At 54.3% G+C, this 24399-nt stretch overlaps 1 protein-coding gene across 1 annotated transcript; it reads right to left on the bottom strand.

The window, feature by feature from the left end:
• Positions 1–1900: 1900 nt before the first annotated feature.
• Positions 1901–24275, bottom strand: RTN4RL2 (reticulon 4 receptor-like 2). The gene is made up of 3 exons (XM_006900408.1): positions 24229–24275; positions 18060–18541; positions 1901–2677 (listed from the first exon to the last, which is right to left on the bottom strand). The coding sequence occupies exons 1-3, from the start codon at positions 24257–24259 to the stop codon at positions 1928–1930; spliced, it is 1263 nt and encodes a 420-aa protein (XP_006900470.1). The 5' UTR covers positions 24260–24275; the 3' UTR covers positions 1901–1927.
• Positions 24276–24399: the final 124 nt, after the last annotated feature.

Here is a 24399-nt window from a genome sequence, read left to right as displayed (position 1 = left end):
GGATTGCAGTGCAGCGTCTTGCCACTAGGCCACCAGAGCTACCTCCAAGCTAGGTTCTTAACAGAGCATTCAAGCCATGAAACTCTCAAATTGCTCCATGCTGATGACACCCACCTCGAAGCCACCCTACAGCCTTCTTAGCTTGAGCTTTTGCTAATGGAAAAACAGTGACTCAAGCACTCACAGTCACCTGGAAGAAAGGCCTGGCAAGGCAATCCCGAGACCACACCCATGAAAGGTGCATAGAGAGCAGGTGCACTCCGTAACACGTGGACCACCACCAATCAGAACAGACGAGACTTTCCAGCCTTCCCTCCACACCAGAATCACAAAGCTGTTGATTACAGAGCAAGCCAGCAAGTCCCCCTAACCTGGGATTCTTGTCTTCTGGTGACCTTGATCCTTTGGCCTCTCCTCTAGCAGCCTTCTCTGACCTAGTCCACTCCTGACATGTCTACCCCACAGGAGCCACGGTGATAGCGACAGGCCTGCTGCGTCCAGCTGTGCAGGTTGGACACTGCACAAAGGTCACTTAGCCTGTGGCAACTGTGAGCTGAAATCCAGTCTTCGGCTGTGCTCGCTAAGGTGTTTGCTCTGGTGTTGGACTGTGTTTCCCTGGAGGAAGAAGAACCTTTTTCTGATTTGCCCAGAGGCGTGTTTGGACTGGCTGTGACCAGGGAGGTTTATATCAGGCTTTATCTTTCCTGGAAAAAAAAAGCTTGGGAGGGAGAGTTTAAGACTAGAAGCCTCCCCAGGCCTCACTCATCAGGTTCTTGGGGGGAAAAAAAAAAACCACAAAAAAACCCACCAAAATAGCTATCGGGCGTCACAGCTTCCACCGGATCAATGAGGCCATGAGGTGCTGTCAACCCCCACCCAGAAGAGGAAGAGAAGCAGGACCCTGGAGTTCCACAGTGGACCTAATGGGACTCCAGGGTCACCACTTCTCTTCCTCAGGCCTCAGCTTGGGGGAGGGCAGCACACCAGTTCTAACCAGCAACTTCTTCACCTTTGCTGTTGTGTCAAACTGGAACTGACCCATAGCTGGCCCTCCAGTGGCCTTTCATAGGCAGTACTTGCAGGAGAGAAGATAGTTCATCTGCCTCCTGCAGAGCAGCTGGTGGATTTGAACCGCGTATTTTTGTGTTGGCAGAACTATTCCTTATCATTAAGCCACCAGAACAACTTTGACCTCACGGAGTTTTCGAGGCTGGGTGACCTTCAAATGCAGAATGACAGCTCTTACCTCCATAGAGCCTCTGGCTGGGTTTGAACGGCTAATGTTTCCACTATCAATCCAGTATTTAACCACTGACGCCAAGCAGGGGCTTCGATGACAAGGCGGAACTGCGATTTCTCTAACCCTAATTTCCACCTTTCTCAGCCCTGAATCCCAAGCTAACAAATCCTTAGAGAAAGGAGATAAAATAATAGAACTTTTTAATAAATTTTTCCCCCGAACAATTGGTTTGTGTTTTTTATCTTCACCACACAGGGACCATGTTGGAGAGGAAAGTTCTCTCCAGGTGCTCTAAAAAGTGTCCAGGGTAGACTTAGGAGAAAAGTATTCCTCCGGTGTCGGGAGGCTGAGGGGAGCTAGGGTGGGGAATGGGTTCAGATGGCCTGGCTGCGACTGCAGGTCCCTAGGACAGTTCCATGTGTGTCAGTCCATGGCGGGCTTTGGGAGAGGAGTCAGCAGCTCCCGGGGTGCCCCACCCCAGCTCTGAAAAGAGGAAGAGTTAATGGCCAGTGTAAAGGGAAGAAAAGGGCCAAGCCCCCAGACGTGCCTTCCCAGAGGGCTGCCATCAATCCGCGCAGCCTGGGAAGCAGGAAGAGGTGGCCTGGCGCGGAGAGGGAGGGGAACGGAAGGCAGCAAGGCCAGCTCCGGGGACGCCCCGCCCTGGGCTCTTGAGTCTCAGCACCGCAGTCAGAGGTGATGGGGCGCCAGCAGCAGAAGGCAGAGCAGCGGGCTGGGGAGCCCGGGCGCGAGCGCGGGGCCGCGGGAGTCCGCGGGCGCCTGGCAGGCCGCGCCCGGGCACGTCTGCTCGCCCCGCTGGTCCTCGCCCCCGTAGCCGCCCCAGTAGTCGTCCTCCGTGGGCGCGTCCCCGCCCTGGCGCCCCCGCGGGTCCTCGGCGGGCAGGTCTCGGTAGAGGGTGGACGGGTCTGCGGGGGGCGCGCCGGCCTCGGCCACCCCGTACAGGTGGTTGGAGGAGCTGTTGCCGCGCGCGCGACTGCCCGGCCGCGTGGGCGCCGGCGGCGGGCACGCCTGGAAGTCGGCCTCGCGCAGGGTGCGCAGGTCGCGGCCCTGGCGCTCCGGGGGCGTGGCGCACGTCACGTCGGAGCTGGACACGCGCGCGCGCTGGAACCAGGCCCAGAGCGGCCGCGCGCGGCAGTCGCACGCCCAGGGGTTGGCGTTGAGCCGCAGGAACTCGAGCGAGGGCAGGTCGGCGAGCGCCTCGCCGGGCAGCGAGGCCAGGCTGTTGTTGAACAGGTAGAGGATGGTGAGGCGGCTGAGGCCGCGGAAGGCCGCGCGGTGCACGCCCTGCAGCCGGTTCCCGTGCAGCAGCAGGCGGTCCAGGTTGCCCAGGCCGCGGAACACGTGCTCCGTGAGCAGCCGCAGACGGTTCCCGTGGAGGAAGAGGTGGCTCAGGTTGGCCAGGTCTGCGAACAGGTCATCCTGCAGGGAGAGGGAGAGAGGAGTGTGGACCAGAGTGGTCTGGGGACCCCACCCTGCCTCTTCTCCCAGGGGCGCTGGAGAGGAGGAGGAATCAAATCACCTTTTGATCCTTAGCCTTGAGTTCGAATTCTGCCATCTCTTAACTACGTGTGGGAAAAGCACTCTAGTAGAGGCCACAGGTTCTAACTTCATCAGCGTCAGAATCAGGTCCAGGGCGTATAAAACCCAATAGTGTTTGCTCTGGCCCCAGAGCTGGAGAGGCAGCAGTTTGGGGCTGGGTTCCTCAAGTCTGCACCCCTTTACAAGATCTGGGGGATAACCTTCGAGCTGCTGAGGGCAGAGAAAACCACACTTCTGAGGACTTGGGAGTCTGGTGGTACAGGGCTTCACAGAGTAATGTGTGGGTTGGAAGTTTGAATCCACCAGCCGCTCCACGAAGGAAAGCCTAGCATTCCTGTCCCCCATGCCCCTTCTGCCACTGTCGTCAAACTGAACTGACTCATAGCAGATGCTCCAGCCAGTTTTCAGAGGCTGTAAACTGCACGGGAGGAGATAGTGTCTGTTTCTCCTGAGAAGCAACGGGTGGATTCCAACCTCTGCCTTTGGGTTGGAAGCCTCACTCCCTACGCATTAAGCCACAGAACTTACTATAGGATTTATAGCCTTGGAAACTTTACAGAGTGTTAGACTTCACTGAATGTCAGTGGGCTGGTTCTCCTTCAAAGAAGCCCTGTGGCGCTGTGGTTAAAGCCACTGGATGCTAACCAGGATGTCAACAGTCCCTGAGAAAGATGTGGCCATTGCCTTCCCTGAGAATGACAGCCCTGCAAACGCTGTGGGGCAGTTCTGTGTCCTCCAGTGTCCTCATGCGGCTGGAAGCGTCTGGCTGGTAGTAGGAATGGGGGGGGGGGTCCTTCTGCAGATGGTTCATGTTCAAGTCCTGGCTCTCATTAATAACTTGTATCTCGACTAGTAACTCAGTGTCTCTGTGACTCAGTTTCCTCATCAGTAAAATGGGGAGCTTAAATAAAGCTACATGGTGAAGGTATTTAGAGCAAAGCTTCTGGGTATTGATAACCATTCTGTTAGTGAACCATTCTTGCTAACTGGCCAAGCCAGGTAACCTCTCACCTTGTTGCCTCACCTATAAAATGAGGTGGGTAAACCTGCCTGTTGGGTTTGTCTGGAGGCTTAAAGAAGGCAGCCTGCATGACAACCATTTGATGAAGTGATGGGCACAGTCCCTGGCACTCCTGAGGTGAGTGCAGGAAGCTGAGTCCCAGGTTTCAAGGCCAGCTTGCCCTCCAGCTAGCTGTGTTACCTTCAACAGGTGACATATGCTCACTGAGCCTGAGCTGAGCTCTGGCGCTGTGGTTTGTAGGAAGCAGTGCTGCTAACACAAAGGCCGTGCCTCGCTGGCCGTTCAGACACACCAATGGTTCTGGAGGAAAGAGACAGGAAATCTCCCATGCACTTTACGGGCTCAGAAAGCCAGCGAGGGGTCAGCTATGAATTGGCTCTAACTTGACGCCAGTGAGGGAGGGAGCAGTAGTTTCCTCACTATATACAAGGAAGGTCTTCCTTGTGTGTTGTTATGGGCTCCTGATTCAGAATTGATTCTAGCTGACTCTCTAGCAGGCTTTCTAGAGGTTGTAAATCTCACAGGAGGAGACTGTCCATCTTTCTTCCAAGGAGCAGCTAGCTGGTGGATTCAAACCGCATGCCTTTGGGCTGGCAGCGTAACTCCTTATCACTAGGCCACCAGAGCTCCTATACATAGACCAAGAACCTGTTGTCTGAACAGACCAAGGGAACGCAGCATGGTTTAAAATCAAGAAAGCTGTGCATCAGTCAGGTTGCATCCTTTCTCTGTACCTTTGTCTGCAATTCATCAGAGAAGCTAGACTATATGAAGAAGAATGTGGCATTAAGATTGGAAGAAGACCCCTCCACAACGTGTGTTATACAGATGGCTGGCAGAACCTTGGTTGCTAAAAGTGAAGAAGATTGGGGAGCTCTTGTGGCCTAGTGGCAAGAAGCTGTACTGCAATCCCAAAGGTACATGGTTCAAATCCACCAGATGCTCTGCCGGAAAGGAGGGATAATTTCCTCCTGTACCAGTCAGATCTGATTTGACGGTACATGCACAAAAAATAATAAAATTTAAAAAAAAGTGAAGACGACTTTGAAACACTTGCTGCCAAAGATCAAAGACTACAGTTTTTAATACAGCTTAGATCTCAACATCAAGAAAGCCGAAATCCTCACCACTCGACCAACAGGCAACACCATGACAGAGAACTGATTGACATTGTCAATGATTTCATCTTGCTTGGATCCATAATCAATATCCTTGGTAAGAGCAGTTAGGGAATCAAAAGAAATACTGCATTGGGAAAAGTACTGTCAAGGACCTTGCCAAGATGTTAAGGAGCAACGATGTCAGTTTAAAGACTAAGGCGCACCTGACAGTAGATAAGGATGACAGAAGAAGAATCAATGCCTTTGAGTTGTGGTGTTGGAAGAGAGTTACTGAGTATCTCAGAGACTGCCAAAAGAGCAAGCGGATATGTCTTGGAGAGGGCAGAGTGGTCCTTGGAGGCAAGGATGGCAAAGCTTCGTCTCGCATACTTTGGGCATGTTGTTAAGAGAAGCCAGTTCTCAAGGACATCATGCTTGAGAATGAGTGGAGTTGATGGTGAAGGAGAAGAAGACCGTCCACGAGGTGGACAGATACAGTGACTATAAGAAGGGGGCTCTAGTGGGTCAGAAATTGTAAGGATGGCATAGGATAGGGCTGGTTCAAACAGAGTGCAACTTAGAGGCAAGGATGTTTCTCTGAAAAGGTAGAGGATCACTGAAGAGGGAAGACCCTCCACGAGTGGACAGCCACAGTGACTGTACCAGTGTGCTTTGGTATATCAGAGAAAAGAGCAGGGTACAGGGACGGGCGAGGCTCAGATCTGTTAGCCACAGGGTCTCTATGAGTCGTAGTTGACAGCACCTAACATCATCACCATACAAGGAGGACGGATCACTGTACACCGCCCCCAGGATGCTGGGGTTTACACAGTCCTGGGAGGGACCAGTGGGCACCAGCTGGGCTCGGCTTAAGGAACCAGTGGTTATTTCAAGTAGGTGTCCTTGGGTGGTACAAAGGGTTGATGTGTTTGGTTTCTAACTGAAAGGCAGGATTGAGTCCATCCAGCGACACCTCAGGAGAAAGGGCTGGAGAGCTCCTTCGAAAAGCCAGCCACCGAAAACCCAATGGAGCAGAGTTCTCTGACACCCAGGGAATCAGCCTGGTGGCACTTCTTACACGCTAGTTAGGGTCATCCCTTCCCTGGAGGGGAGATCCCTGAGAACCCAGGGCTCTGCTCCTCCCTCTGATGGCTGCCGGGTGGTGGTGGGGTGGTGTTTTCACACTCTCCCCCTAGAGGCAGCAGTGGGGGGGAAGAAGGCTGCTCTGTCTCTTTGTGCCCCTCAGAGAGGTGGTCCGGGTTAGGATGACAAGGACCTCGGGCGGTGGTTTAGACTTAATGAGGGCGAAGGGGCTGCTCTCTGCATTTTAAGCAGTTCACCAGGTTATAGGTCAGGTTAGGGAACTAGTGCATAGGGACCCACTAGCAAAGTCCACTTTTCACAGAGTATAGGGTCCCCTAGAGATGTGAAAGTCTTGCCAGAGAGGGGTCCAGGACCCCAGCCCTGACCCCTTAGTTCTTTGGCACGTTTCTCCCCTACGGGGCATGGTGGGGTCAGCAGGGCCCGGGGGAGGCCCCAGCATCTCCTGATCCTGGACTGTGACTTGTGGGAAGATGATGCCCCTCCCCCATCCTAGGCCACCCCAAGAGTCTGGTTGGAGGCTCTCAGGTGTGGGGGGAGAGTGTTGCCACCCAGCCCACACCCCCAGCCTCCACCTTCCTGTGCTCGAGTGTGCTCGCCCCCTCCCATCTGGCTGCCACCCTCCCGCTCCAGGAACTGAGCCTGCCATCAGCTCTCCTCGAGGCCACATTGAGATCCGCCCCCCTCAACCTTCCTGCAGCCTCTGACACCAGCATTCTCTGCCTCCTGCTACCACCACCCTGGACCAGGCATGGGGCTCCAGCTGGCTCCTGCATCCCTTGTCCCCCAGCCTGGCCCATCCAGGGAGAGAGGGCTCTGAGTCCTCCTGGATGTTGACTCCAGGGGTTTCTCCTTCAACAGAGTGTCATCAGGAGTAAGGTACAGCTTTTCTATGAAGATGGCACCGAAAGTGAAGAAGGAAGCCCCTGCCCCTCCCAAAACCGAAGCCAAAGCAAAGGAATTAAAGGCCGGGAAGGCATCCTGAAGGGCATCCACAGCCACAAAAAAAAAAAGATCCGCGTGTCACCCACCTTCCGGCGGCCTAAGATTCTGAGACTCCAAAGGCAGCCCAAATACCCCCCGGAAGAGCGACCCCAGGAGAAACTAGCTTGACCACTATGCCATCATCAAATTTCCCCTGACCACTGAGTCAGCCATGAAGATAGAACAACACACTTGTGTTCATTGTGGATGTCAAGGCCAACAAGCACCAAATCAAACAAGCTGTAAAGAAGCTCTATGACATTGATGTGGCCAAGGTCAACACTTTGATTAGGCTGGATGGAGAGAAGAAGGCCTGTGTTTGACTTGCTCCTGCTTTTTGTATGTTGCCAACAAAATTGGGGAGTCCAGCTGGCTAATTCTAAATACAAATTTTTTTTTCTCTCTCTCTCTCTCTCTCACACACACACACACACACAAAGAGTAAGGCACACCAGGTACCTGGTTAGAAGACAGCATACAGACGGAACAAGGATGTGGGAGGGACACTCAAAGCTGGGAGATCCGGAGGAATTCTGGTGCATTTGCCCCAAACCCATCTCACTGCCACTGATTGGATTCCGACTCATGGCAAATGTCCATGGGGTTTTGGAGGTTACTACCCATCTTTCCCCTGAACAGCAGCCAGTGGATTTGAACCTCTGACCTTTCAATTAGCAGCCTGCCATGCTATGCACGATCCACTGCCCCACTATTCAGCGCAAGGGATTTCTTGATTCCACTCTGCTCTCCTCCCCTTTTGTTCCAGGCAGAATTCCTGCCCCTCCCCAGGCTGAGCCTCAGCCCCCAGCCTTGGGGTCCACCCCCCCCCCCAAGCTGTTGCCAAATCCACTTCCTCGGCTGCAGCGCTTTAATCCGGTCCTTCCTCTCTCCACCCTCCGTTAAACCCGCTCTCGGTGCATTAATAAGCTCTTGACTTTCACAGCCCTGGCCCTCCCCCACCCCGCCTCCTCCTCGCCCCCGCCCTCTGGGCAGAGAAGAGAGGCTGCGAAAGCCATCCTTTTGCCTCTCACCAACCACATCTCCCTCGCCTCCCCCGGGCCTGGCGGTTCACAGCTTTCTGCATCCATTTGGAATCTCACAGAGAGCATCCGTCCCTGCCCCCTTTCCCAGCTCTGCATCCTGCTTTTAACCTAGCCTCCCTCCCACCTCCCAGCTCTTGTATGAATCGAATCAGCTGCTGGGCTGTGTGACCTTGGGCGGTCCCGGAACCTCTCTGGGCCTCAGCTTGTCTCATCTGTGAAACAAGGGGCTGGGACTGTTGAGCTAAGGTCTTGTCCTCATCTGATATTTATGAGTCTGGCGAGCTCTGGACTGCACCCCATTCATTCACTGAAGCCGTCGTGTCTGCTCTGTGCCAGGCACTCCTGCTCACAGAACACACCGACCAGCCTATGTCACGTCCACGTTCCACAGCGTCAGCATCACCATGTTGTGACGGAGAGAACTCTGTGTGCCAAGGTCTGTGCCACAGGGGTCAGGTGTCGTAACTCATCCATCTCAACTCTATTACACCCCCACCCTTGCCAACAATCTCTCCTATCAGGACGGAGGTGAGCTGACCCCCCCTGGCGTCTCCGTCTCCAAGACTGTGTAATCTTTACACAAACACACACCTTCGTCTTTCTACCCGAGTAGGCTGGTGGTTTCAAACCACCGACCTTCTAGTTAGAAGCCAAGCATCAGCCACTGCACACGAGGGCTTCTCCAGCTCTGTTCACATCCACACCACTGAATCAATCCTGACTGAGGGCTGCAAATATTGATGGAAGCAGACTGCTGAGTCTTTTCACTCTGCTGGTGGTTTGAACTGCTGGCTTTTTGACAGCAGCCCAACACATTACACACTATGTCCCCATGGCTCCCTCCTTACAACCCTATTTAAAAACTTGTTACGTCAGAACCCACTCATCGCTGCCCCTCCACTGGGTTTCCGAGGCTGTATGTCAGACAGGGAGACGGCCCATCTTTTCCCCACTAAGCTGCTGGTGGATCCAAACCACCTTTGGGTAAGGAGCACAATTCAGGTGCCAGTATTATTAGTCCCATTTAAGAGGTTAGTAGAGGGAGACTTAGAGAGGACAAGTGACTCCCCTAGAGTCCAGCAGTGGAAGGGGAGGAAGGGGCATGAACTTGGGAAAGAGGGACTTGAATGACAGCGTTCTGGAAAGAGACAAAACCTTACAGTTACCAAGTCGATTGGGACTTGTTAGATGTCACTGTGTCGACTTTGACTCATAGTGACCCTGTGAACAATGGCTCTGGACCTTGCCCTATCCTGAGCCAACCTCACTGCCTCTTACCCACCCGACCCCACTGCTGCAGTCACTGTGTCCATCAATCTTTCTCTAGAGTCCTTCCTTCCTATGCTGATCTTCTATGCTTCTAAGCATGATGTTCTTCTCCAAGGACTGGTCCCACTTGACAACATGCCTAAAATATCCAAGACAGAGCTTTAAAATCCTTGCTTCCAAAGGGCAACTTGGTTTCACCCTCTCCAGGACAGACTTGTTTGTTCTCTTGGCAGTCCATGGCATGTCCAATACTCTGCCCCAGCACAACTCAAAGGCATCAATGATTCTTCTGTCATTCTCAGCTTTTTGATGCAACCAATTGAGAAGCCATGGCCTGGATTTAGGCGCACCTTAGTCTCTAGACTGCCATCGTTGCTCTTTTAGCACTCTGCAGAGGTCCCCAACAGCACACTTCCCTAAAGCAACTTGTCTTACGGTTTCCTTACTGCTGGTACTGACTAATAGTGACTCCTAACTGATGGCTCTATTCTCAGAACTGCTCTATTGAGTCTTTTTGGCTGTAATCTGTAGGGAAGCTGGTTACCAGGCCTTTCTTCCGCAGTGCTGCTGGGTGGTTTTGAACCCCCAATCTTTCAGGGAGCACAAACCATCTGTAACATCCAGAGACCCCTGAAGTCACACGGCTGGGGTAAGGTCTCGGCTCTGCCCCTTCCTGAGTGACTGCTGACCCTCAGCCTCCTCGACTGTTAAATAAGGGAATGGTCAACCAGGCTCTGATTCATGGTGACCCCACGTGTGCTTGAGTAGAGCTGTAGACCTGTGCGCTGTGGGGGTCTCCAAATTTTCAGATTGTGAGGCCTTTCTTGAGGCACCTCTGGGTGGATTTGAACCCCCAAAGCTCCTCTCTCAGGCAGGTCTGGCTCAACCTCGGGGCACACCTGCGCCCTGTTAGTAACCAAGCATGTTAGCCAACACGTGCATCACCTAGGGACTCCGCGAGACATGACAAACACATAGAACAAAAATCAAACCCAAAACCCCAACCCAAACCACTGCTTTCCGGTCAGCTGTGGTTCACAGTAACCTGCACGACAGATCAGAGCTGCCTCCTAGTGTTTCCACGCTCTGGTGGCCTAGTGGTAAGGAGTTGTACCACAACTCTAAGGCACACGGTTCAAATCCACCAGCCGTTCCATGGGAGAAAGACAGCAATCTCCCATGGGATTTACGGCCTCTGAAAACCTGCAGGGTCAACACAGAGTTCTATAGTGCAGAACAACAGCCTTTACAGGAAGGACCCCTGGGGGCACTGTGGATATGTCTGCTGTTAACAGAAAGGTTGATGGTTTCAAATGACCAGCTGTTCTTTAAGGGAAAGAGTCACAGTGTTCTCCCACAGCCCCAGAAACCCAATGGAGGGTCTTTAGGAGTCAAAATCTGCTTGAGTGCAGCAGTTTTTGGGTTAATCTTTATAGGAGCAGCTGGGGGGTTTAAACTACTCACCTCGGCAGCTAAGCATACAACCCAGCCACCCCACACCACCAGACTCCTTCACAGGAAATGATGTTGTTGTTGTTAAGTGCCATTGAGTCGCAGGTGACTCATAGGACCCTAAGAACAAAAGTCCTGGACACCTACTGTATAACTTTCATCCTTTCTCCAGGTTCATAGGGTTTCCAGAGGGAAGTTATTGTGGAAGTGGATGCCACTCCTGCTTCCAAGTTTGTTTTAATCAGGGAGCTCCACCAAACACTGTCCACCATGGGTAACCATTCTTGCATTTGACTCATCAGTGTCACAGTGTTTGGCTTCACAGCAACCACGAGTTACCTCTGTACAGCAAGTGGACATACAAGGGTTACATGACTAAGTAGCAGTAATCAAGAGCTCACTTGGACGAGACATCATGCAGAGCCCTTCGCAGGCCCTGAGGTCCAGCCCATTTTACAGATGGGTCCACTGAGACTCAGCCAGGTTTAGTCACTTGCTCAGAGCTACAGAGCAGCTAGGATTCAGATCCCAGCCAGCCTGAATGCAGGCTGTTTTCAGACACCAGGTGGGCGGCTGTAATGATTGACGGACAGAGCCAGTGTCTGTTACACATCTCCCCTCAAGTTGGAGATGAGCCCTCTGAGAACACAGGCTCACGGTCTCTGTGCACTCCCCAAGTCCTGGGAACACAGATGAGGCTCAGTACACCACAGGTCCCCAGTAAACCTGAGGGTGAGTGAGTCCACCTTACACAGGGCCTGGTGTTCAGCAGAGTCCCCAAGAGCCCTGCGCACCCCATCCCTTGCTCCCTTCAACATCATGAACCAGTGTGGTGCCCCGTCTCTCCTCTCCACAGGCCTGGCTCCATCTCAGGTCACACCTGCACCCTGTGCCTCTCACCCCAGTCCGCATGCTTCCTCACCTGCCTGTTCCACCAGCCAGTTCACAGGCAGAACTGTGTTTCTTTCTCTTCTATAAAGGGCCAGGTGTGAGGATGCTTCCTTCCCATGATGCTGGGTACCACTCATGCTGGGGGTGGGGTGGGGTGGGGTGCGCAACCATCACTTCCCATTCCGGAAAGCCCAGCACCCCCTCCCCTGCTCCCAGGTCTCCTCTGCCTGGGCCTGCCCTGACCCTAGGCTATTCTTGGTCAGCATTCTGATGGGCACTCGGGAAACACTACCATGATTTACTCAGCACTGGACTACGAGCCCTGACAGTGTAGTTGCTTAAGTGTTGGATTGCTAACTACAAGGTCGACAGTTCAAAGCCACCAGCTGCTCCATGGGAAAAGGATGAGGCACTCCATTGTTCTTAAGATTAAAAATACCTCTTCAGGTGAGCTCTGGTGGCCTAGTGGCAAGAAACTGCACTGCAATCCCAGAAGTGTACGGTTCGAATCCACCAGATGGAGAAGGAGGGACAATCTCCCCCCGTACCAGTCAGATCTGATTTGATGGTACTCATACAAAAAATAATAAATTTTTTAAAAAAAATTAAAAATTCCTCTTCAAGGGAGCTCTGGTGGCCTAGGGGCAAGAAGCTGTACTGCAATCCCAGAGGTATGCAGTTCGAATCCACCAGATGCTCCGCTGGAGAAGGAGGGGCAATCTCCTCCTATACCAGTCGGATCTGATTTGATGGTACAAACACAAAAAATAATTTTTAACACCCCTCCCAATGCCTCTTCAAAGCATTGGTCACTTGTAATTAATATTTTAAAACAGTGTGTATGAATGACTGTATGAAAAACCAATTAAAATCAATTAATTATAGCCTCAGAAACCCGATGGGGGAGCTGTGATGTCTCTGTGAGCTGAAATCGACCCAGGAGCCCCAAGTTCGTTTTGGGACCATGTACTTCACATGCACTAACCCGTTTCTCCTTTGTGGTCATCCTCTGAGCCCAGTATTCTTGTCATTATTCCTAGTTTGTGGAAACATCCGAGCACAGATCCAAACTCATCTCCCTTGTTCTAGATTCTCCTTTGTGAACAGCTAAGATTTATCGATGGGCGCTCTGATGGCTTAGTGGATAAGGAGTTGTGTTTCCATTTCAAAGGTACGTGGTTCAAATCCACTAGCTGCTTCATGGGAGGAAGATGGTCATTCTCCTTCCATGTGCTTTCCTGCCTCTGAAAACCCGCTGGAGGGCCAGCTATGGCTTGGTTCTGACTCACGGAACACAACAACAATATATACTGATAAGCAGTAGGTGAGGGGTTTTGCTGCCAACCCAAAGGCAAGTGATTTGAATCCATAGGAGAAAGATGGGCAGCCTCCTTTGTGATTTGCGTCTGAACCCCACTGAGAGTCAGTGGAGTCAGGAGCTGGTTCTGACTTAATAACGCACAACCACAACAGCAGAGGTACTAGTTGTTAAGGGCCATCGAGTCAAGCATGACTCATTGTGACTCCTTGGACAACAGATCTGAGCCCTGTCCTGTCCTGTGCCGTCCTCACAATCTCTGACACACACAATCCCACTGCTGCAGTCACTGCGTCAATCCACCTGGTTGAGGGGTTTCCTCTCTTTCACTGATGGTGTCCACCTCTGCAAGCGTGCTGACTTTCTCCAAGCTAACCTCTCCTAGCAACATGCCCACAGTACACGAGATGAAACTTGGCCATCCTTGCCTCTAAAGAGCGCTGACTTCACCTCCAAGACACACCTGTTTGTTCTCTTGGTAGTTTATGGGATATTTATGGGATCTGGGACTCTCCTGCAGCACCGCAGTTCAAAGGCGTCGATTTTCTTCTGTCATTCTTATTCACTGTCAAACTCTCAGTACTAGGACTGTTCACGATATCCGAATATGAGTTTCTGTGCGTTTGACTCTAACCCGTAGTGATCTGAGGTGTGTCACAACAGAACTCTGTTCTCAAGGGTTTTCAGCAGCTAATTTTTTGAAAAGGGATCGCCAGGCCTTTTCTCTGAGGTACCTCAGGCAGAGCCTGGCCCTGCATCCTTTCAGTGTGCTAAGTGCCTTCCACTCTGATGCACACAGGACCTCTCAGATAAGCAGTAAGTACTTTTTCCATTGCCACTGTATAGGTGAGGCGAGGGAAGGAGGTTAAGTTACTGTTCCCAAGTTGTACAGGAGCCAGACTGTAACCCTAGGCCTGGCTGACTCCAGAGTGGATGCACTTAAAAACCAGCCTGCTGTGCAGAGCTCCTCACAGGGTTAGTGCAAATACAGGCTGGCGCAAATACCCCAAGTGCAGTCTGACTGTGCGGCTGGGTGGGTGGGGCAGGCCTTGAACCCATAGCCACAGTCAGGCTACCGTGAGGCCCAGTGTGCTGGTGAGAACACGCAAGCCCCCGTCACGCGGACAGGGTTTAGGGGGCTCAAAGCTGTTGTTATGCTTATTGCGTATTGCTGAGTCAGAACCGACCCATAGCTGACCGTTAGCAGGTTTTCAGAGGCAGGAAACTGCACGAGAGCCGCTTACCTCTCTTTCTCCCGTGGAGCAGCTACTGGATTCAAACCATGCACCTTTGCTATGGCAGAGCAATTCCTGACCTCTAAGCTGCCAGAGCTCCCCTAGAACCTTCTACAACTCTACATAAAGAGCCCGGTGGCCTCGTCCACAGCAAGTCTCTCTGCAGATTTAAAGCCCCCGGGGGCTCGTTGGGAGAAAGACGGGTCATCTCCCACATTTTACCACCTCAGCATATCTGCAGGAGGGTCAGCCAGCAGTCAGCTCCCGCTTGATGGCAATGAGGTTTTTCTTTTCAATAGTTCCCTAAAAGGAGCCTTGATGGTGTTAACGAGTTGGTTGTTGGACTGCTCACCGAAACGTCAGTGGTTCAAACCCACTACCCGCTTCAAAGGCAGTCTACCCTCTTTAAAGATTTACAGCCTCAGAAACTCAACAGAGGGTCATCGTGAGTCTCAATCAATGTGACAGCAGTGAGTTTTGGGGACGTTTTCTGGTTGTTCTAGCTTTGCAAGTTCTTTGGGATCTTAGCTTCAGTTTTCCCATCAGTAAGAAAAATGAAAACAGTCTCCTGACGCAAAACCTAGTCGCCGCTGAGCCAGTTCCGAGGCGTGGCAAAACCCTAATGTCTGGGTAGAACCTTGCTCTGTGACAGGGGTGGGAGTTTTTCTGTGACTGGCTTTTAGGAAGCCAATCACCAGTGCTTTTAAGGTGCTCCTGGGTGGACTCAAATTTCCACCCCTTTGGTGAACGGGGAGCGCACTAACCTTCTGCAAACCTCTCACTCCACCCAGGACTCATCTCCTGAGTGAGCTGTGGAGAGGGGATGAGGCAGGCGTACAAGTACACTTTGCAAACTGCAGGGCTCCAGGGACCCACCCATGGCCTCAGGATAAGCGTCCAAGTTGACCCAATTTCCTCAGAGGACCCACTTCACGGAAAAGCCTGTTCTCAGGCCTCTCCCACCAATGCTGTAGGAGGTTTGCTGGTTTCATAGATTACCTGTTTTATTCTGTTCCCGTGGCCCAGGAACACTCACGTAGTAAACCAGATCAAATCAGAGCTCAAAAGACTTTGAACACACTCGCCTGTGATCTCGTTGAGGAAAACCCACAGGTATACCTCGGCGGCAGCAGCCAAGCCATTCAACAGAGTGTCCTTAACAGTGAGCTGCGTGCAGCGACCAGCCCGAGCGCTCTGTCTTTCTTCAGCCTCTGAATAGCTGAAGGGATCTTGGCAGGGGTGGGAGAGCCAACTCCACCTTGGCATAGTGCCAGCCTGTGGCCACTCGAGGTTTCGAGTAAGTCACAGCCGAGTTTACCCTCGCTGGAGCCTTCTGCACCAGGTTCTGGACAAAGTGGACCGTGGCTGGCCAGCAGCCGGTTGAATGTCACCTCTGTTTGTTTTTCCAAAATAGCCTTTTAACAAGCATTTACATAGTGCCAAACCGTATGCCAAGCACTATTCTAAGTGCTTTACAAATTATTCATGCATTTAATCTTTACAAGATCCCTAGGAGATAGTTTCTGTGGGCACCCTCTCGCCCCCATTTTACAGACAACAAAACTGAGGCCAGGGAGGTTAAAACATGTTATGTTGTTGTTATGTGCCGTCGAGTCACTTGCAACTCATCGCGACCCTATGTACAACAGCCCTAAACTCTGCTCTGTCCTGTGCCAATCGCACTGTCTCTGACACTCTCATCCCAACTATCCCAGTCACTGAATCAATCCACCTCATAGAGGGTCTTCCCCTCCTGTGCTGTCCCTCCACCCTCCCAAGCATGATGTCCTTCTCCAAGGACAGGTCTCTCCTCACAACATGTTCAAAGTATATTATACAAAGCATGTTATACAGGCTTGTAAATGGCAGAGCTGACACCTGTCGAACGCTCAGCGTGATGCATGCCATATAAAGTGTGTCCACAAAGTGGCAGTGACTGCTATTATTACTATGTACGCAATAATAATGACTCCTGGTATGTTTTTCAGACCTACTATGCATTTTGGGGAGCTCTGGTAGCTGAGGGGTAAGGAGCTGCACTGCCAACCCAAAGGCACATGGTTTGAACCCACCAGCTGCTCTGTAGGAGAAAGATGCGATTTACAGCCTCTGAACACCTACTGGACGGTCAGCTATGAGTTGGTTCCGACTTGATGGCACACAACAATAACGACACTATGCATTTTACCTCTTGTCTGTCTCTCCCAACCCAGTGCCACAGAGCTGAGCCTAGCCCCTCGAGCCCGTCTGTGCTGTAGGGCACAGCTACTCTGTTTCCTAGCGGTGGTCTTTACAGAAGCAGAGCACCAGGCCTTTCTTCTGCACCCCCACCGCGGTGGGTTCGATCCATTAACCTTTCAGTTAGTAGGTAAGCACAAACAATTTGTGTCACCCAGAGCCTCAGCAGCCTCCAGGCTGTGGTGGTTTTTCTATGAAGCAGCATTTTATCCACCGGATTCTTAGCACCGAACACACAGTAGGTGCTCCATGTTGTGTCTGTTAGATTGCTACAGCTGCTGTTGCTACCGGCACCACCGTCAGTGCTGGTCTGCTTTGGAGACCCGCAGATGTGACTGTCAGGCATGAACCCAGGAGGGAAGCGAGGGCAAATCTGGGCAGCCCCACCTGTTCCGGGCTAGAGGCTGTGCCGCCAAGGAGGGTTTTTCTCCCTGAGTGGTGGTGGGGAGGGTGTGTTCCTGCTTCCTGGGGAAATGGAGGGAGGATCTACCTGTCAAACAGTCACCCTAACAACAACAACAACAAACAATAATTAGATCAATAATAATAACAATGAACAACAATTACTGTTACTCCTTCTGTTTTCAAGGCCACCCATTTTCCAGTGGTTTATTTTTTTATCTTTGCCCTATTTTCCCCTTCTCCCCCCTGGCAGTGCGCTGGCAGGTTTGAGGGACAAGACTCTAGAAAGGTGAGGTTTCCTTCTGTCCCATCACCCAGGCTGCTGCTGCTGGTGAGAGGTGGTACCTTCTACACCAGTACTCATGCTTCCGCCCTCCAGCTCCACTTCCCCGGGCTGTGGGAAGCCTGGGGGTGGGTGAGAAAGCCGCCATAGGCCTTTGGGCGCCTGTGGAAAGGCAGAGAGTCCCCCGAAGGCAAACCAGGGCGGGGAGGAGAGATCACCGAAAGAGACACATACATACACCCAGACAGACACGGGGGTGTGTGTGGAGTGGGGGTGTGAAGGGAGACAGACAGAAGAGGCAGAAGAAGACAGATGGGGGAGGCACGTTAGTGAGAAAGGCAGAGAGAGACCAAAATGGGATAGACAGACGGATGGACACAGGTGAGGGGTTGGGAGAATTAACAAGAGGGAGAGAGGCAGATCCGGAACCAAAACATTATGTCTCGTTGATCAGATCATGGCAACTCTCGTGTTACCAGAGTAGCGAGTAGAACTTTGCTACGGTTTTCAGTAGCTGCTCTCTGGGTAACACACATGATTCAGCCCCCAAAACTACTAGCTAGAAAGTTAGCAGAAGAGAGGCCTGGCCTCTCAGAAAAGCCCTAAGGAGCACGTCTACTCTGTATACTTGGGACTGCAAGCGTCAGAAGGGACCCAACAGCAGCGAACAACCATTTATACAAGTGCAGACCGCCAGGCCTCTCTTCCGAGGCGCCTCTGGCTAGGTTAACTACTGAGATAGGTTACGAAGGGCCCAAACGGGACAGGCCGAGGAAAACAGAAAAGACAAAGAAAGTGAGAGACGGACTTAGAAAAGGGGAGAAATAGAAGGGGCTGCTGAGGCCGCGCAGGTAGTGGGAGAAACGGAGGGAGACGGAGGAGCCCAGAGCCAGGACAGCGAGGTGAGGGGCGGAGGCAGGCTCACCTGGAGGTGGAGCAGGCTGTTCTCCTGGAGGTAGAGGTACTGCAGGCTGACCAGGCCGCGGAAGATGGTGCCGGGCAGGCTGCTAAGCTGGCAGCGGTACAGGTGCAGCGACTGCAGCCGCTCCAGGCCCTGGAAGGTGTCGGGCTCCAGCGAGCGCAGGTGCCGGTTGTCGCCGAGGTCCAGCTCCTCCAGCGCCTGCAGGTGGCGGAAGGTGCCCGGGTAGATGGTGGAGAGGTTGTTGGAGAAGAGCCACAGGGTGAGCAGGTTGGGCCCGAAGGTGCCGGGCCGCAGCGTGCGGATGAGGTTGTTCTGCAGGAAGAGTCGCTGAGTGCTGGGCGGCAGGGACAGCGGCACGGACGAGAAGTTGTTGGCCTGGCAGCTGACGGTGGGCGGGGAGGAGTAGCAGGTACAGAGCATAGGGCAGCTGGGAGCTGCAGGGGGCAGGGCCAGGAGCATCAGCAGGAGGCAGGCGGAGGTGGGACCTGTGGGGAGAGGAGGGGGGCTTTGCTGGGTGGGCTGCCAGTGCGGGGGTCCCCGACCACCACCGGGACCCGCCCCCTCATTAAAGGCTGGCGGCCTGGCGCTAGGTATGTTCTGGCTGCAACCTCAGAGTCCGGAGACCCTGACTACTTCTACTCTTTGAGCTCTGGTGCCTGTATATGTGTTCAGGTACAGACCAAAAGGTTGGGGGTTCAAATCTACCAGCCACCCTGTGGGCAAGAGGAGGCATTCTTTTCCTGTAAAGATTCAGAGCCTCTGAAGTCGGATGGGCGGGTGGTCATGAGTTGGAACAGACTCAAGAACACGGAGTCGAGCTGGTTTTGGTTTGATATGTAGAAAAAATAGCGACATCCCAAGAGGACGTTATAAAAGGCGCTGTGATGTGTTTAAAGTTGTCTGACAGCGATGGGCTGCCTTCCATCTTGTTTCCACAGCTTTGTGCTTGACCTTGGCCGCATCCAGGACTGCTCAAACTCGCTGTGGAGTTGGGCTGGGCAAGTCTTTGTTGTTGGGGGCCGACCCGTGTTGGGTGTAGAGTGACGTCGGAATAAGATGGGGGGGCGGGGAAGGGATCCACTGAAATGAAAGGGGCCTTTGCGAATCTAAGTAAAGTCCAGCGAAGTGGCCCTCTGGTCACCCTGGGGACCAGCCTCCTCTGTCCCCCCAAGTTCTCCTTCCTTCCATTCCTGGCACTTCTCCCTGTATGAGGAGGGTCCCCAGGGACTGGGGGAGTGTGGTGTGCTTGTTGTGAGCACCATCAAGTTGGAATTGACCCACAGCAGACCCTCATTCAGAGGCATTAAAAAACCTGGGAGGGCACTGCCTATCTTTCTCCCTTGGAGCAGCTGGTGGATTCGAACCGCGGCAGTGCAGTTCCTTAGGACTGAGCCAGCAGAGCTCCTGCGGAGTACTAGTGGTTCTCTAACCGGGGCTCCCAGCCACTGGCCACCACTGGGTCCTCTTCCTAGAGAATGCTGCTGCCTAGCCCAATGCTCTATTCCTGGGTGAGCCCTGGAACTTTGTCTTTTACAAACTAGGCTCTTTTTATACAAAGGCACAAGCGTATTCTTCCCCAGCAACATCTGAAGGTTGCCTCTTAGGATACAGGTGGTAGGCCCAGGAGGGCAAAGGGCTTGAAGGCTAAAGAGCTTCAACCCAGCCCCAGAGGTCTTGAACAGGGCCCCCACTTGGCCCGTTCCCCTGACCTGACCACTTCTGGTAAGTTCTGGATCACAACCTCACTTGGCCCCTATCTAGTAGTTTCCAGTGGAATCCTAGGATATTCTTCTGGCCACCAGACTCCACCCCCACTGCCAGCCAGGCATTCACACCTGCGGAGCACCTTCTGCTTAAAGTAGAGCACCTTGCTAGGCCTGCGTGGACAGCTGGAGGGCATCAGGTCCTGGGTCCCAAGGGTTGTGGGGCTCCCTGATTAGAGGCCCTGATGAGACCCAGGAGGGGGTGTTTTTAAAGTGTGAATTCAGTGGAGCTCCAAATGGCACCTCTGAATGTGTGTTGCGCGCGCTGTGTGACTGTCTCATGCTGCTGGGGTTGTGCGTGTGAACGGGTGCGTATGTGTATGTGATTTCGGGGGACGCTGTGAGCCAGGTGCTGTCTACCTGCAGAGCTTTCCGGCCAGGTGTGGCGGGGACACCACAGATGCTGGGGTGGCTGCTCCCGTGGGACGCACCGCGCAGAGCCGGTTACCCCAAGCCACTGGTGAGGCGTGCCTCCTCCTCGCTGGGCGTGCGCCCCCTGCGCGCATGCGTGCGAGTGTGGAAGTGTGCGAGCGTGTGTGAGTGCTGGGCCGCGTGTGTGTGTAGGCTGGGTGTGATGTAATATTCGGTGACACAGCGGCTGCTGTTCCATTCGTTCAGTTCACACCACCTCCGCGTTTCTCGGCCCTTCTCACCCCTCCCCCGTGTGGCGTTTCACGATTACTTTCTCCGCCCCAGAGTTTTTTGAAGCCACGTGGGGTAGAGGAGCACGTCTCTCACCCCTCATCTGAACCAGGCAGGGGTGGGAGTGAGAGAGCCTGGTGGGGGACCCCCAGGTGAGTGAGTTTCATGATGCTTGAGGTCATGGCCTTCGAAATACGAGAACTGAAAAGGCCCACTGCGTTCATCTGGTTCAACCTCCTGGTCTACTAAGGGTGAGGGCTGGAGCCCAGAGAGGGTAAGCAACTTGTCCAAGGTCACACAGCAAAGTGTTGGCAGGACAAGGGCCAGAAAGCAGGCTCTTGACACCCTGCCAGGGCACTTCTCTTCCTGTCCAAGTCACCCTCTCAGCTCCGCTTCCCCAAGGACTTGACACCAGAGGAAGACAAATCCTCCTCTGATCCCTTAATCCTGCCCTTATCCACAGCTCACAGAAGTGTGCTCCCAGCTGCCCACAGCCCTCTCTCTGGAGGATTATGGGGGAGCTCTTCCCCAGCCCCTAGGGCTGCTGGAGCTCCCCAGACAGGAACAAAGGGCCCCGGAATTGGGGCCAGTCCCCTGGTTCCTGGTCCTTCTAGTCGAGAGGGTGAAGTGTGGTAAGGCTGCCATGAACCTGTCTCTCCCATGACCCCCTGTCCTCTGCTCGCACCCATTGGGACCATCCTCCCGTCTCTAACCTCAGCACACCACGCCCCTCCCCTCAGCCCACCTGCCCTGGCCGGGGCTGGTGCTCCTTGCAGGTTCATGGAGGAGAGACCCCTGAGTGGGGGCCCCCTGCCACGGCAGCTGCTGCGTAACGGTGACTCTGTTGCCATTTCTGGCCCTCGCCGCAAAGCAGCTGTAACCCAAGGAGCCTCATCCATAATTCAGGCTGCGGCTCTCACTGGAGGCAAGGAGGAGGGGAAAGTGGGGGGCTCTGGGTTTCTTGGCCCCCAGGCTCACTCCAGTGTTCCTGGGCACCCTCATCTCACTTTCCCTCCTACCCTGCCCGGTGGTACCCTTCTGTGTCTTGACCCCTTCAAGTAACCCCTCCCTGCTTCTCAATCCCTTCACCATCATTTCTCCCTGCCAGACCAGACCCTCCTTCTTCCAAGGACCACAACTCCACTCCAGGCCCCCATGTGGTGAATTCCAAGGGAGGCTGGCACAAGCAGCACTGGTGGTAAAGGCAGCAAAGGGACCCCTTAGCAGGCCGCTTAAAGCAAACCCTTCATTTTACTGGTAGCTCCCTTAGCTGGAGAGGGGACCGGCTCTTTCTGAGTGATTCCGGACAGCCTGCCTTCTCGGAAGGCTTCATCTCATCTCATCTCTCCAGTGTACCGGCAGGGGAAGCCCTCCCGGCAGCCGCCCCCACCACCCTCACTGCTTGCCCCATCCTTTTTTTCTCCCTCAAGTCAGCTGGTGATGGCTTGGCTTGAAGGAGTGAAGAGCAGAGAAGGGAGGGAACCATCTGCTATTAAGCACCTACTGTGTGCCACGCAGTGCATTTTACAGATTAATCTCTTTATCCAGAGAATACAACATGCCATCATGCAGTCCCCCCCTGTAAAGGCTACTTGAGGGTCCCTCGCCTGAAAGGAGGTTCAGGTCTTCAGCGATGAGGAGGTGGAGCTCAAATCAAAAGGGAGGGCTTTGAGGCTGTGAGAAGGAACCCCCAAGCCTTTCTTTGGGGAGGCCCTTAGCACCCCTGGAAACTACTCCAGAGTGTGAGAGATGCTGCTGGGGAGGAGAGGATAGACAGGTGCACAAGGCTGGGCTGGCCACCATGCTGGGTCTGCATGGCTGTTCAGGGTCATGCCAGGAAAAAGACCCAGGCTATCCTGGACACCATTGGCTGTTCTAGGGGGTGGTGCATCTGGGAGTCAAGAAGCCACGACCAGCATCCAGAAGATTTGGCCAGGCAGGGAACAGAGAGAGGACAGCACGTGGTATTGATTCCGGAAGGCTGAGGTGTCCGGAGCCAAGAACTCTTCATTCCCCGAGGGACCATGGTCAAGGACCCTGGCATGTCAGACCCTGAAGTACCAGGTCCGGAAGCCAAGTTCTCACCCGAGGAGCCTTACTGGAGGAAGGGGACGGAGGAAGAGGCAGCGGGACCCACATGCAGGGGAGGTGCTGGAGTGCCAGCACATGAGGAGAGGGTGGGTCAAGAGTGGTCCCTGGGAAGGGTGTTGATGGAGCCAGGCCTCTGACCTTAGAAAGGGGAACTTGGGGACCCATGCCCAATATATGGCTTGAGGAAGGGCCAGGACCTGGCCAGGCAGATGCTGAAGGGGCTGGGGCTGAGGAGGTGGGCGTCAAGGATGGCATGGAGGTGGGGGCGATGCCAGTGACGCAGGGGCCTGGGGAGGCACTGACGCCGGCAAAGGAGGTTCAGAACTGCTGCAAACAGCTTCTCACTCTGCCAGAATGTAACACCCCAAAATAAGCAGTCACCGTGGTGCCTGCCGGTGGCAGGATCCGACGGGCCCAGAGATATAAATGGCAGCATGGAACCAGCCAGGGTGCCCACCCTGGGAGGTTGCTACCTGCACGTGGTTCGGCCTCACCCTCTATCCCACAAAGCATCTCAAGATCTTGAGCTGAGAGCCCCCCAAGCTGGCCCACCAGCCACTCCCTGCGGGGGGTGGGGGGAAGGAGGATGGGGAAGGCAGGGCTATGGAAAGGGAGGGCTTCCCACACGTGGAAGTGGGTAGCACACTTCTCTTTGTCTCCTCCTCGGGCAGCCCCCACCCCTAGCCCCTGTCTCCCAGCCCTTCCAAGCCTCTTCCCTTCCCTAATCTCCAGCCTATCTACCCCCTGTCCCTTTTTCTTCCTCCAGTCCCTATCCCTAGCTGGGCTCCTCTCCTCCGGTCTCCTTGTGGTCCAGACAACCATCTCCAACCACAATCCCTGTTCTAATTTCTCATCTTCCCACTTTTCTGTTTCAATCCTCTGGGTCCCAGGCCTTATTCTCTCTGTCACCCCTACCTCTGGCTTGGGAGTCCGGGCCCCTAGTGTATTCGCATCCTTCCCATAATCTCCTCTCCTCGCCCCCCCCTTCTCACCTCAGTCCCCCTTCGTTGACTGTCTCCTCCCAACCTCCTTCACCTTAGTTCTCATTATCCTCCCTAGTTTCCTCCCTCCAGTTTCCCAATCACTTCCCCCACTTCCAGTGCCCCCTTTCCTCCCCCTCTCCCCCCTCCCCCGTCCCGCCCCCAGTCTCTGGCCCACACCCTGGTCGGCCTCGCCAGCCCGGGAAGTCTTCTCTTGCTAGCGCCTTCCATTGGTTCTACTGGGAAGGGTGGCTGGCATCTCCGCTCCGCCACAGCCCTTCCCAGCCGGCCACCTACCCACACCCCTGTCCTCCCAGGTGATGGAAAGTGCTGAGGCGCCGGCCTCCAGGAGTTGCTGAGTCGGCGCTTCCCCAGCCGGCCCGAGTCCTCTGCGTCCCCTGGAGCAGGTGGAGCCGGGACAGCGGAACCTGAGCCGCCTTCCCACGCCGGGCCGGACCCGCCTGCCCCCTGTGTCCCCCTCTTGATCACGAGCTCTCCGTGCACCCCACCCCCCAGGCTGCCAACCGGACGCCTTAAGCTGGGGCGGGGGTGGGGCCGGGCGTTCGGTGACCCTCCTCCCGGAGAGCCCCTTCCCCCCACGCGTGCCCCACCCCAGCGTCCTCGAGGAGGGCTAGCTAGCTCTGCTCGCCCCACCCGGTGTCCCCGGCCCTCCGGCCGCCCCAGGTCCCTCCCTACCTTGCAGCAGGCGCTGGAGCCCGGGCAGCATCTTGTCTCGCCGCTCGGGGGAGGGGGCGGCGGGGGGAGAGCGCTCACTCTCGCTCCCCGAGCCCGCCAGACGGACGGCGGGGGGCTCCGCGGGGCTCCGGGCGGGCCCGGGTGTCCCCAGCGGTGGCCGGCCACGGAGCT

Source organism: Elephantulus edwardii, unplaced genomic scaffold, assembly GCF_000299155.1.
Source record: "Elephantulus edwardii isolate Elephantulus edwardi_28Jun2011 unplaced genomic scaffold, EleEdw1.0 scaffold00284, whole genome shotgun sequence".
Lineage (NCBI taxonomy): Eukaryota > Metazoa > Chordata > Mammalia > Macroscelidea > Macroscelididae > Elephantulus > Elephantulus edwardii.
Note: the sequence above shows the minus strand (reverse complement) of the source record. Positions and strands in the feature narration are given on the sequence as shown.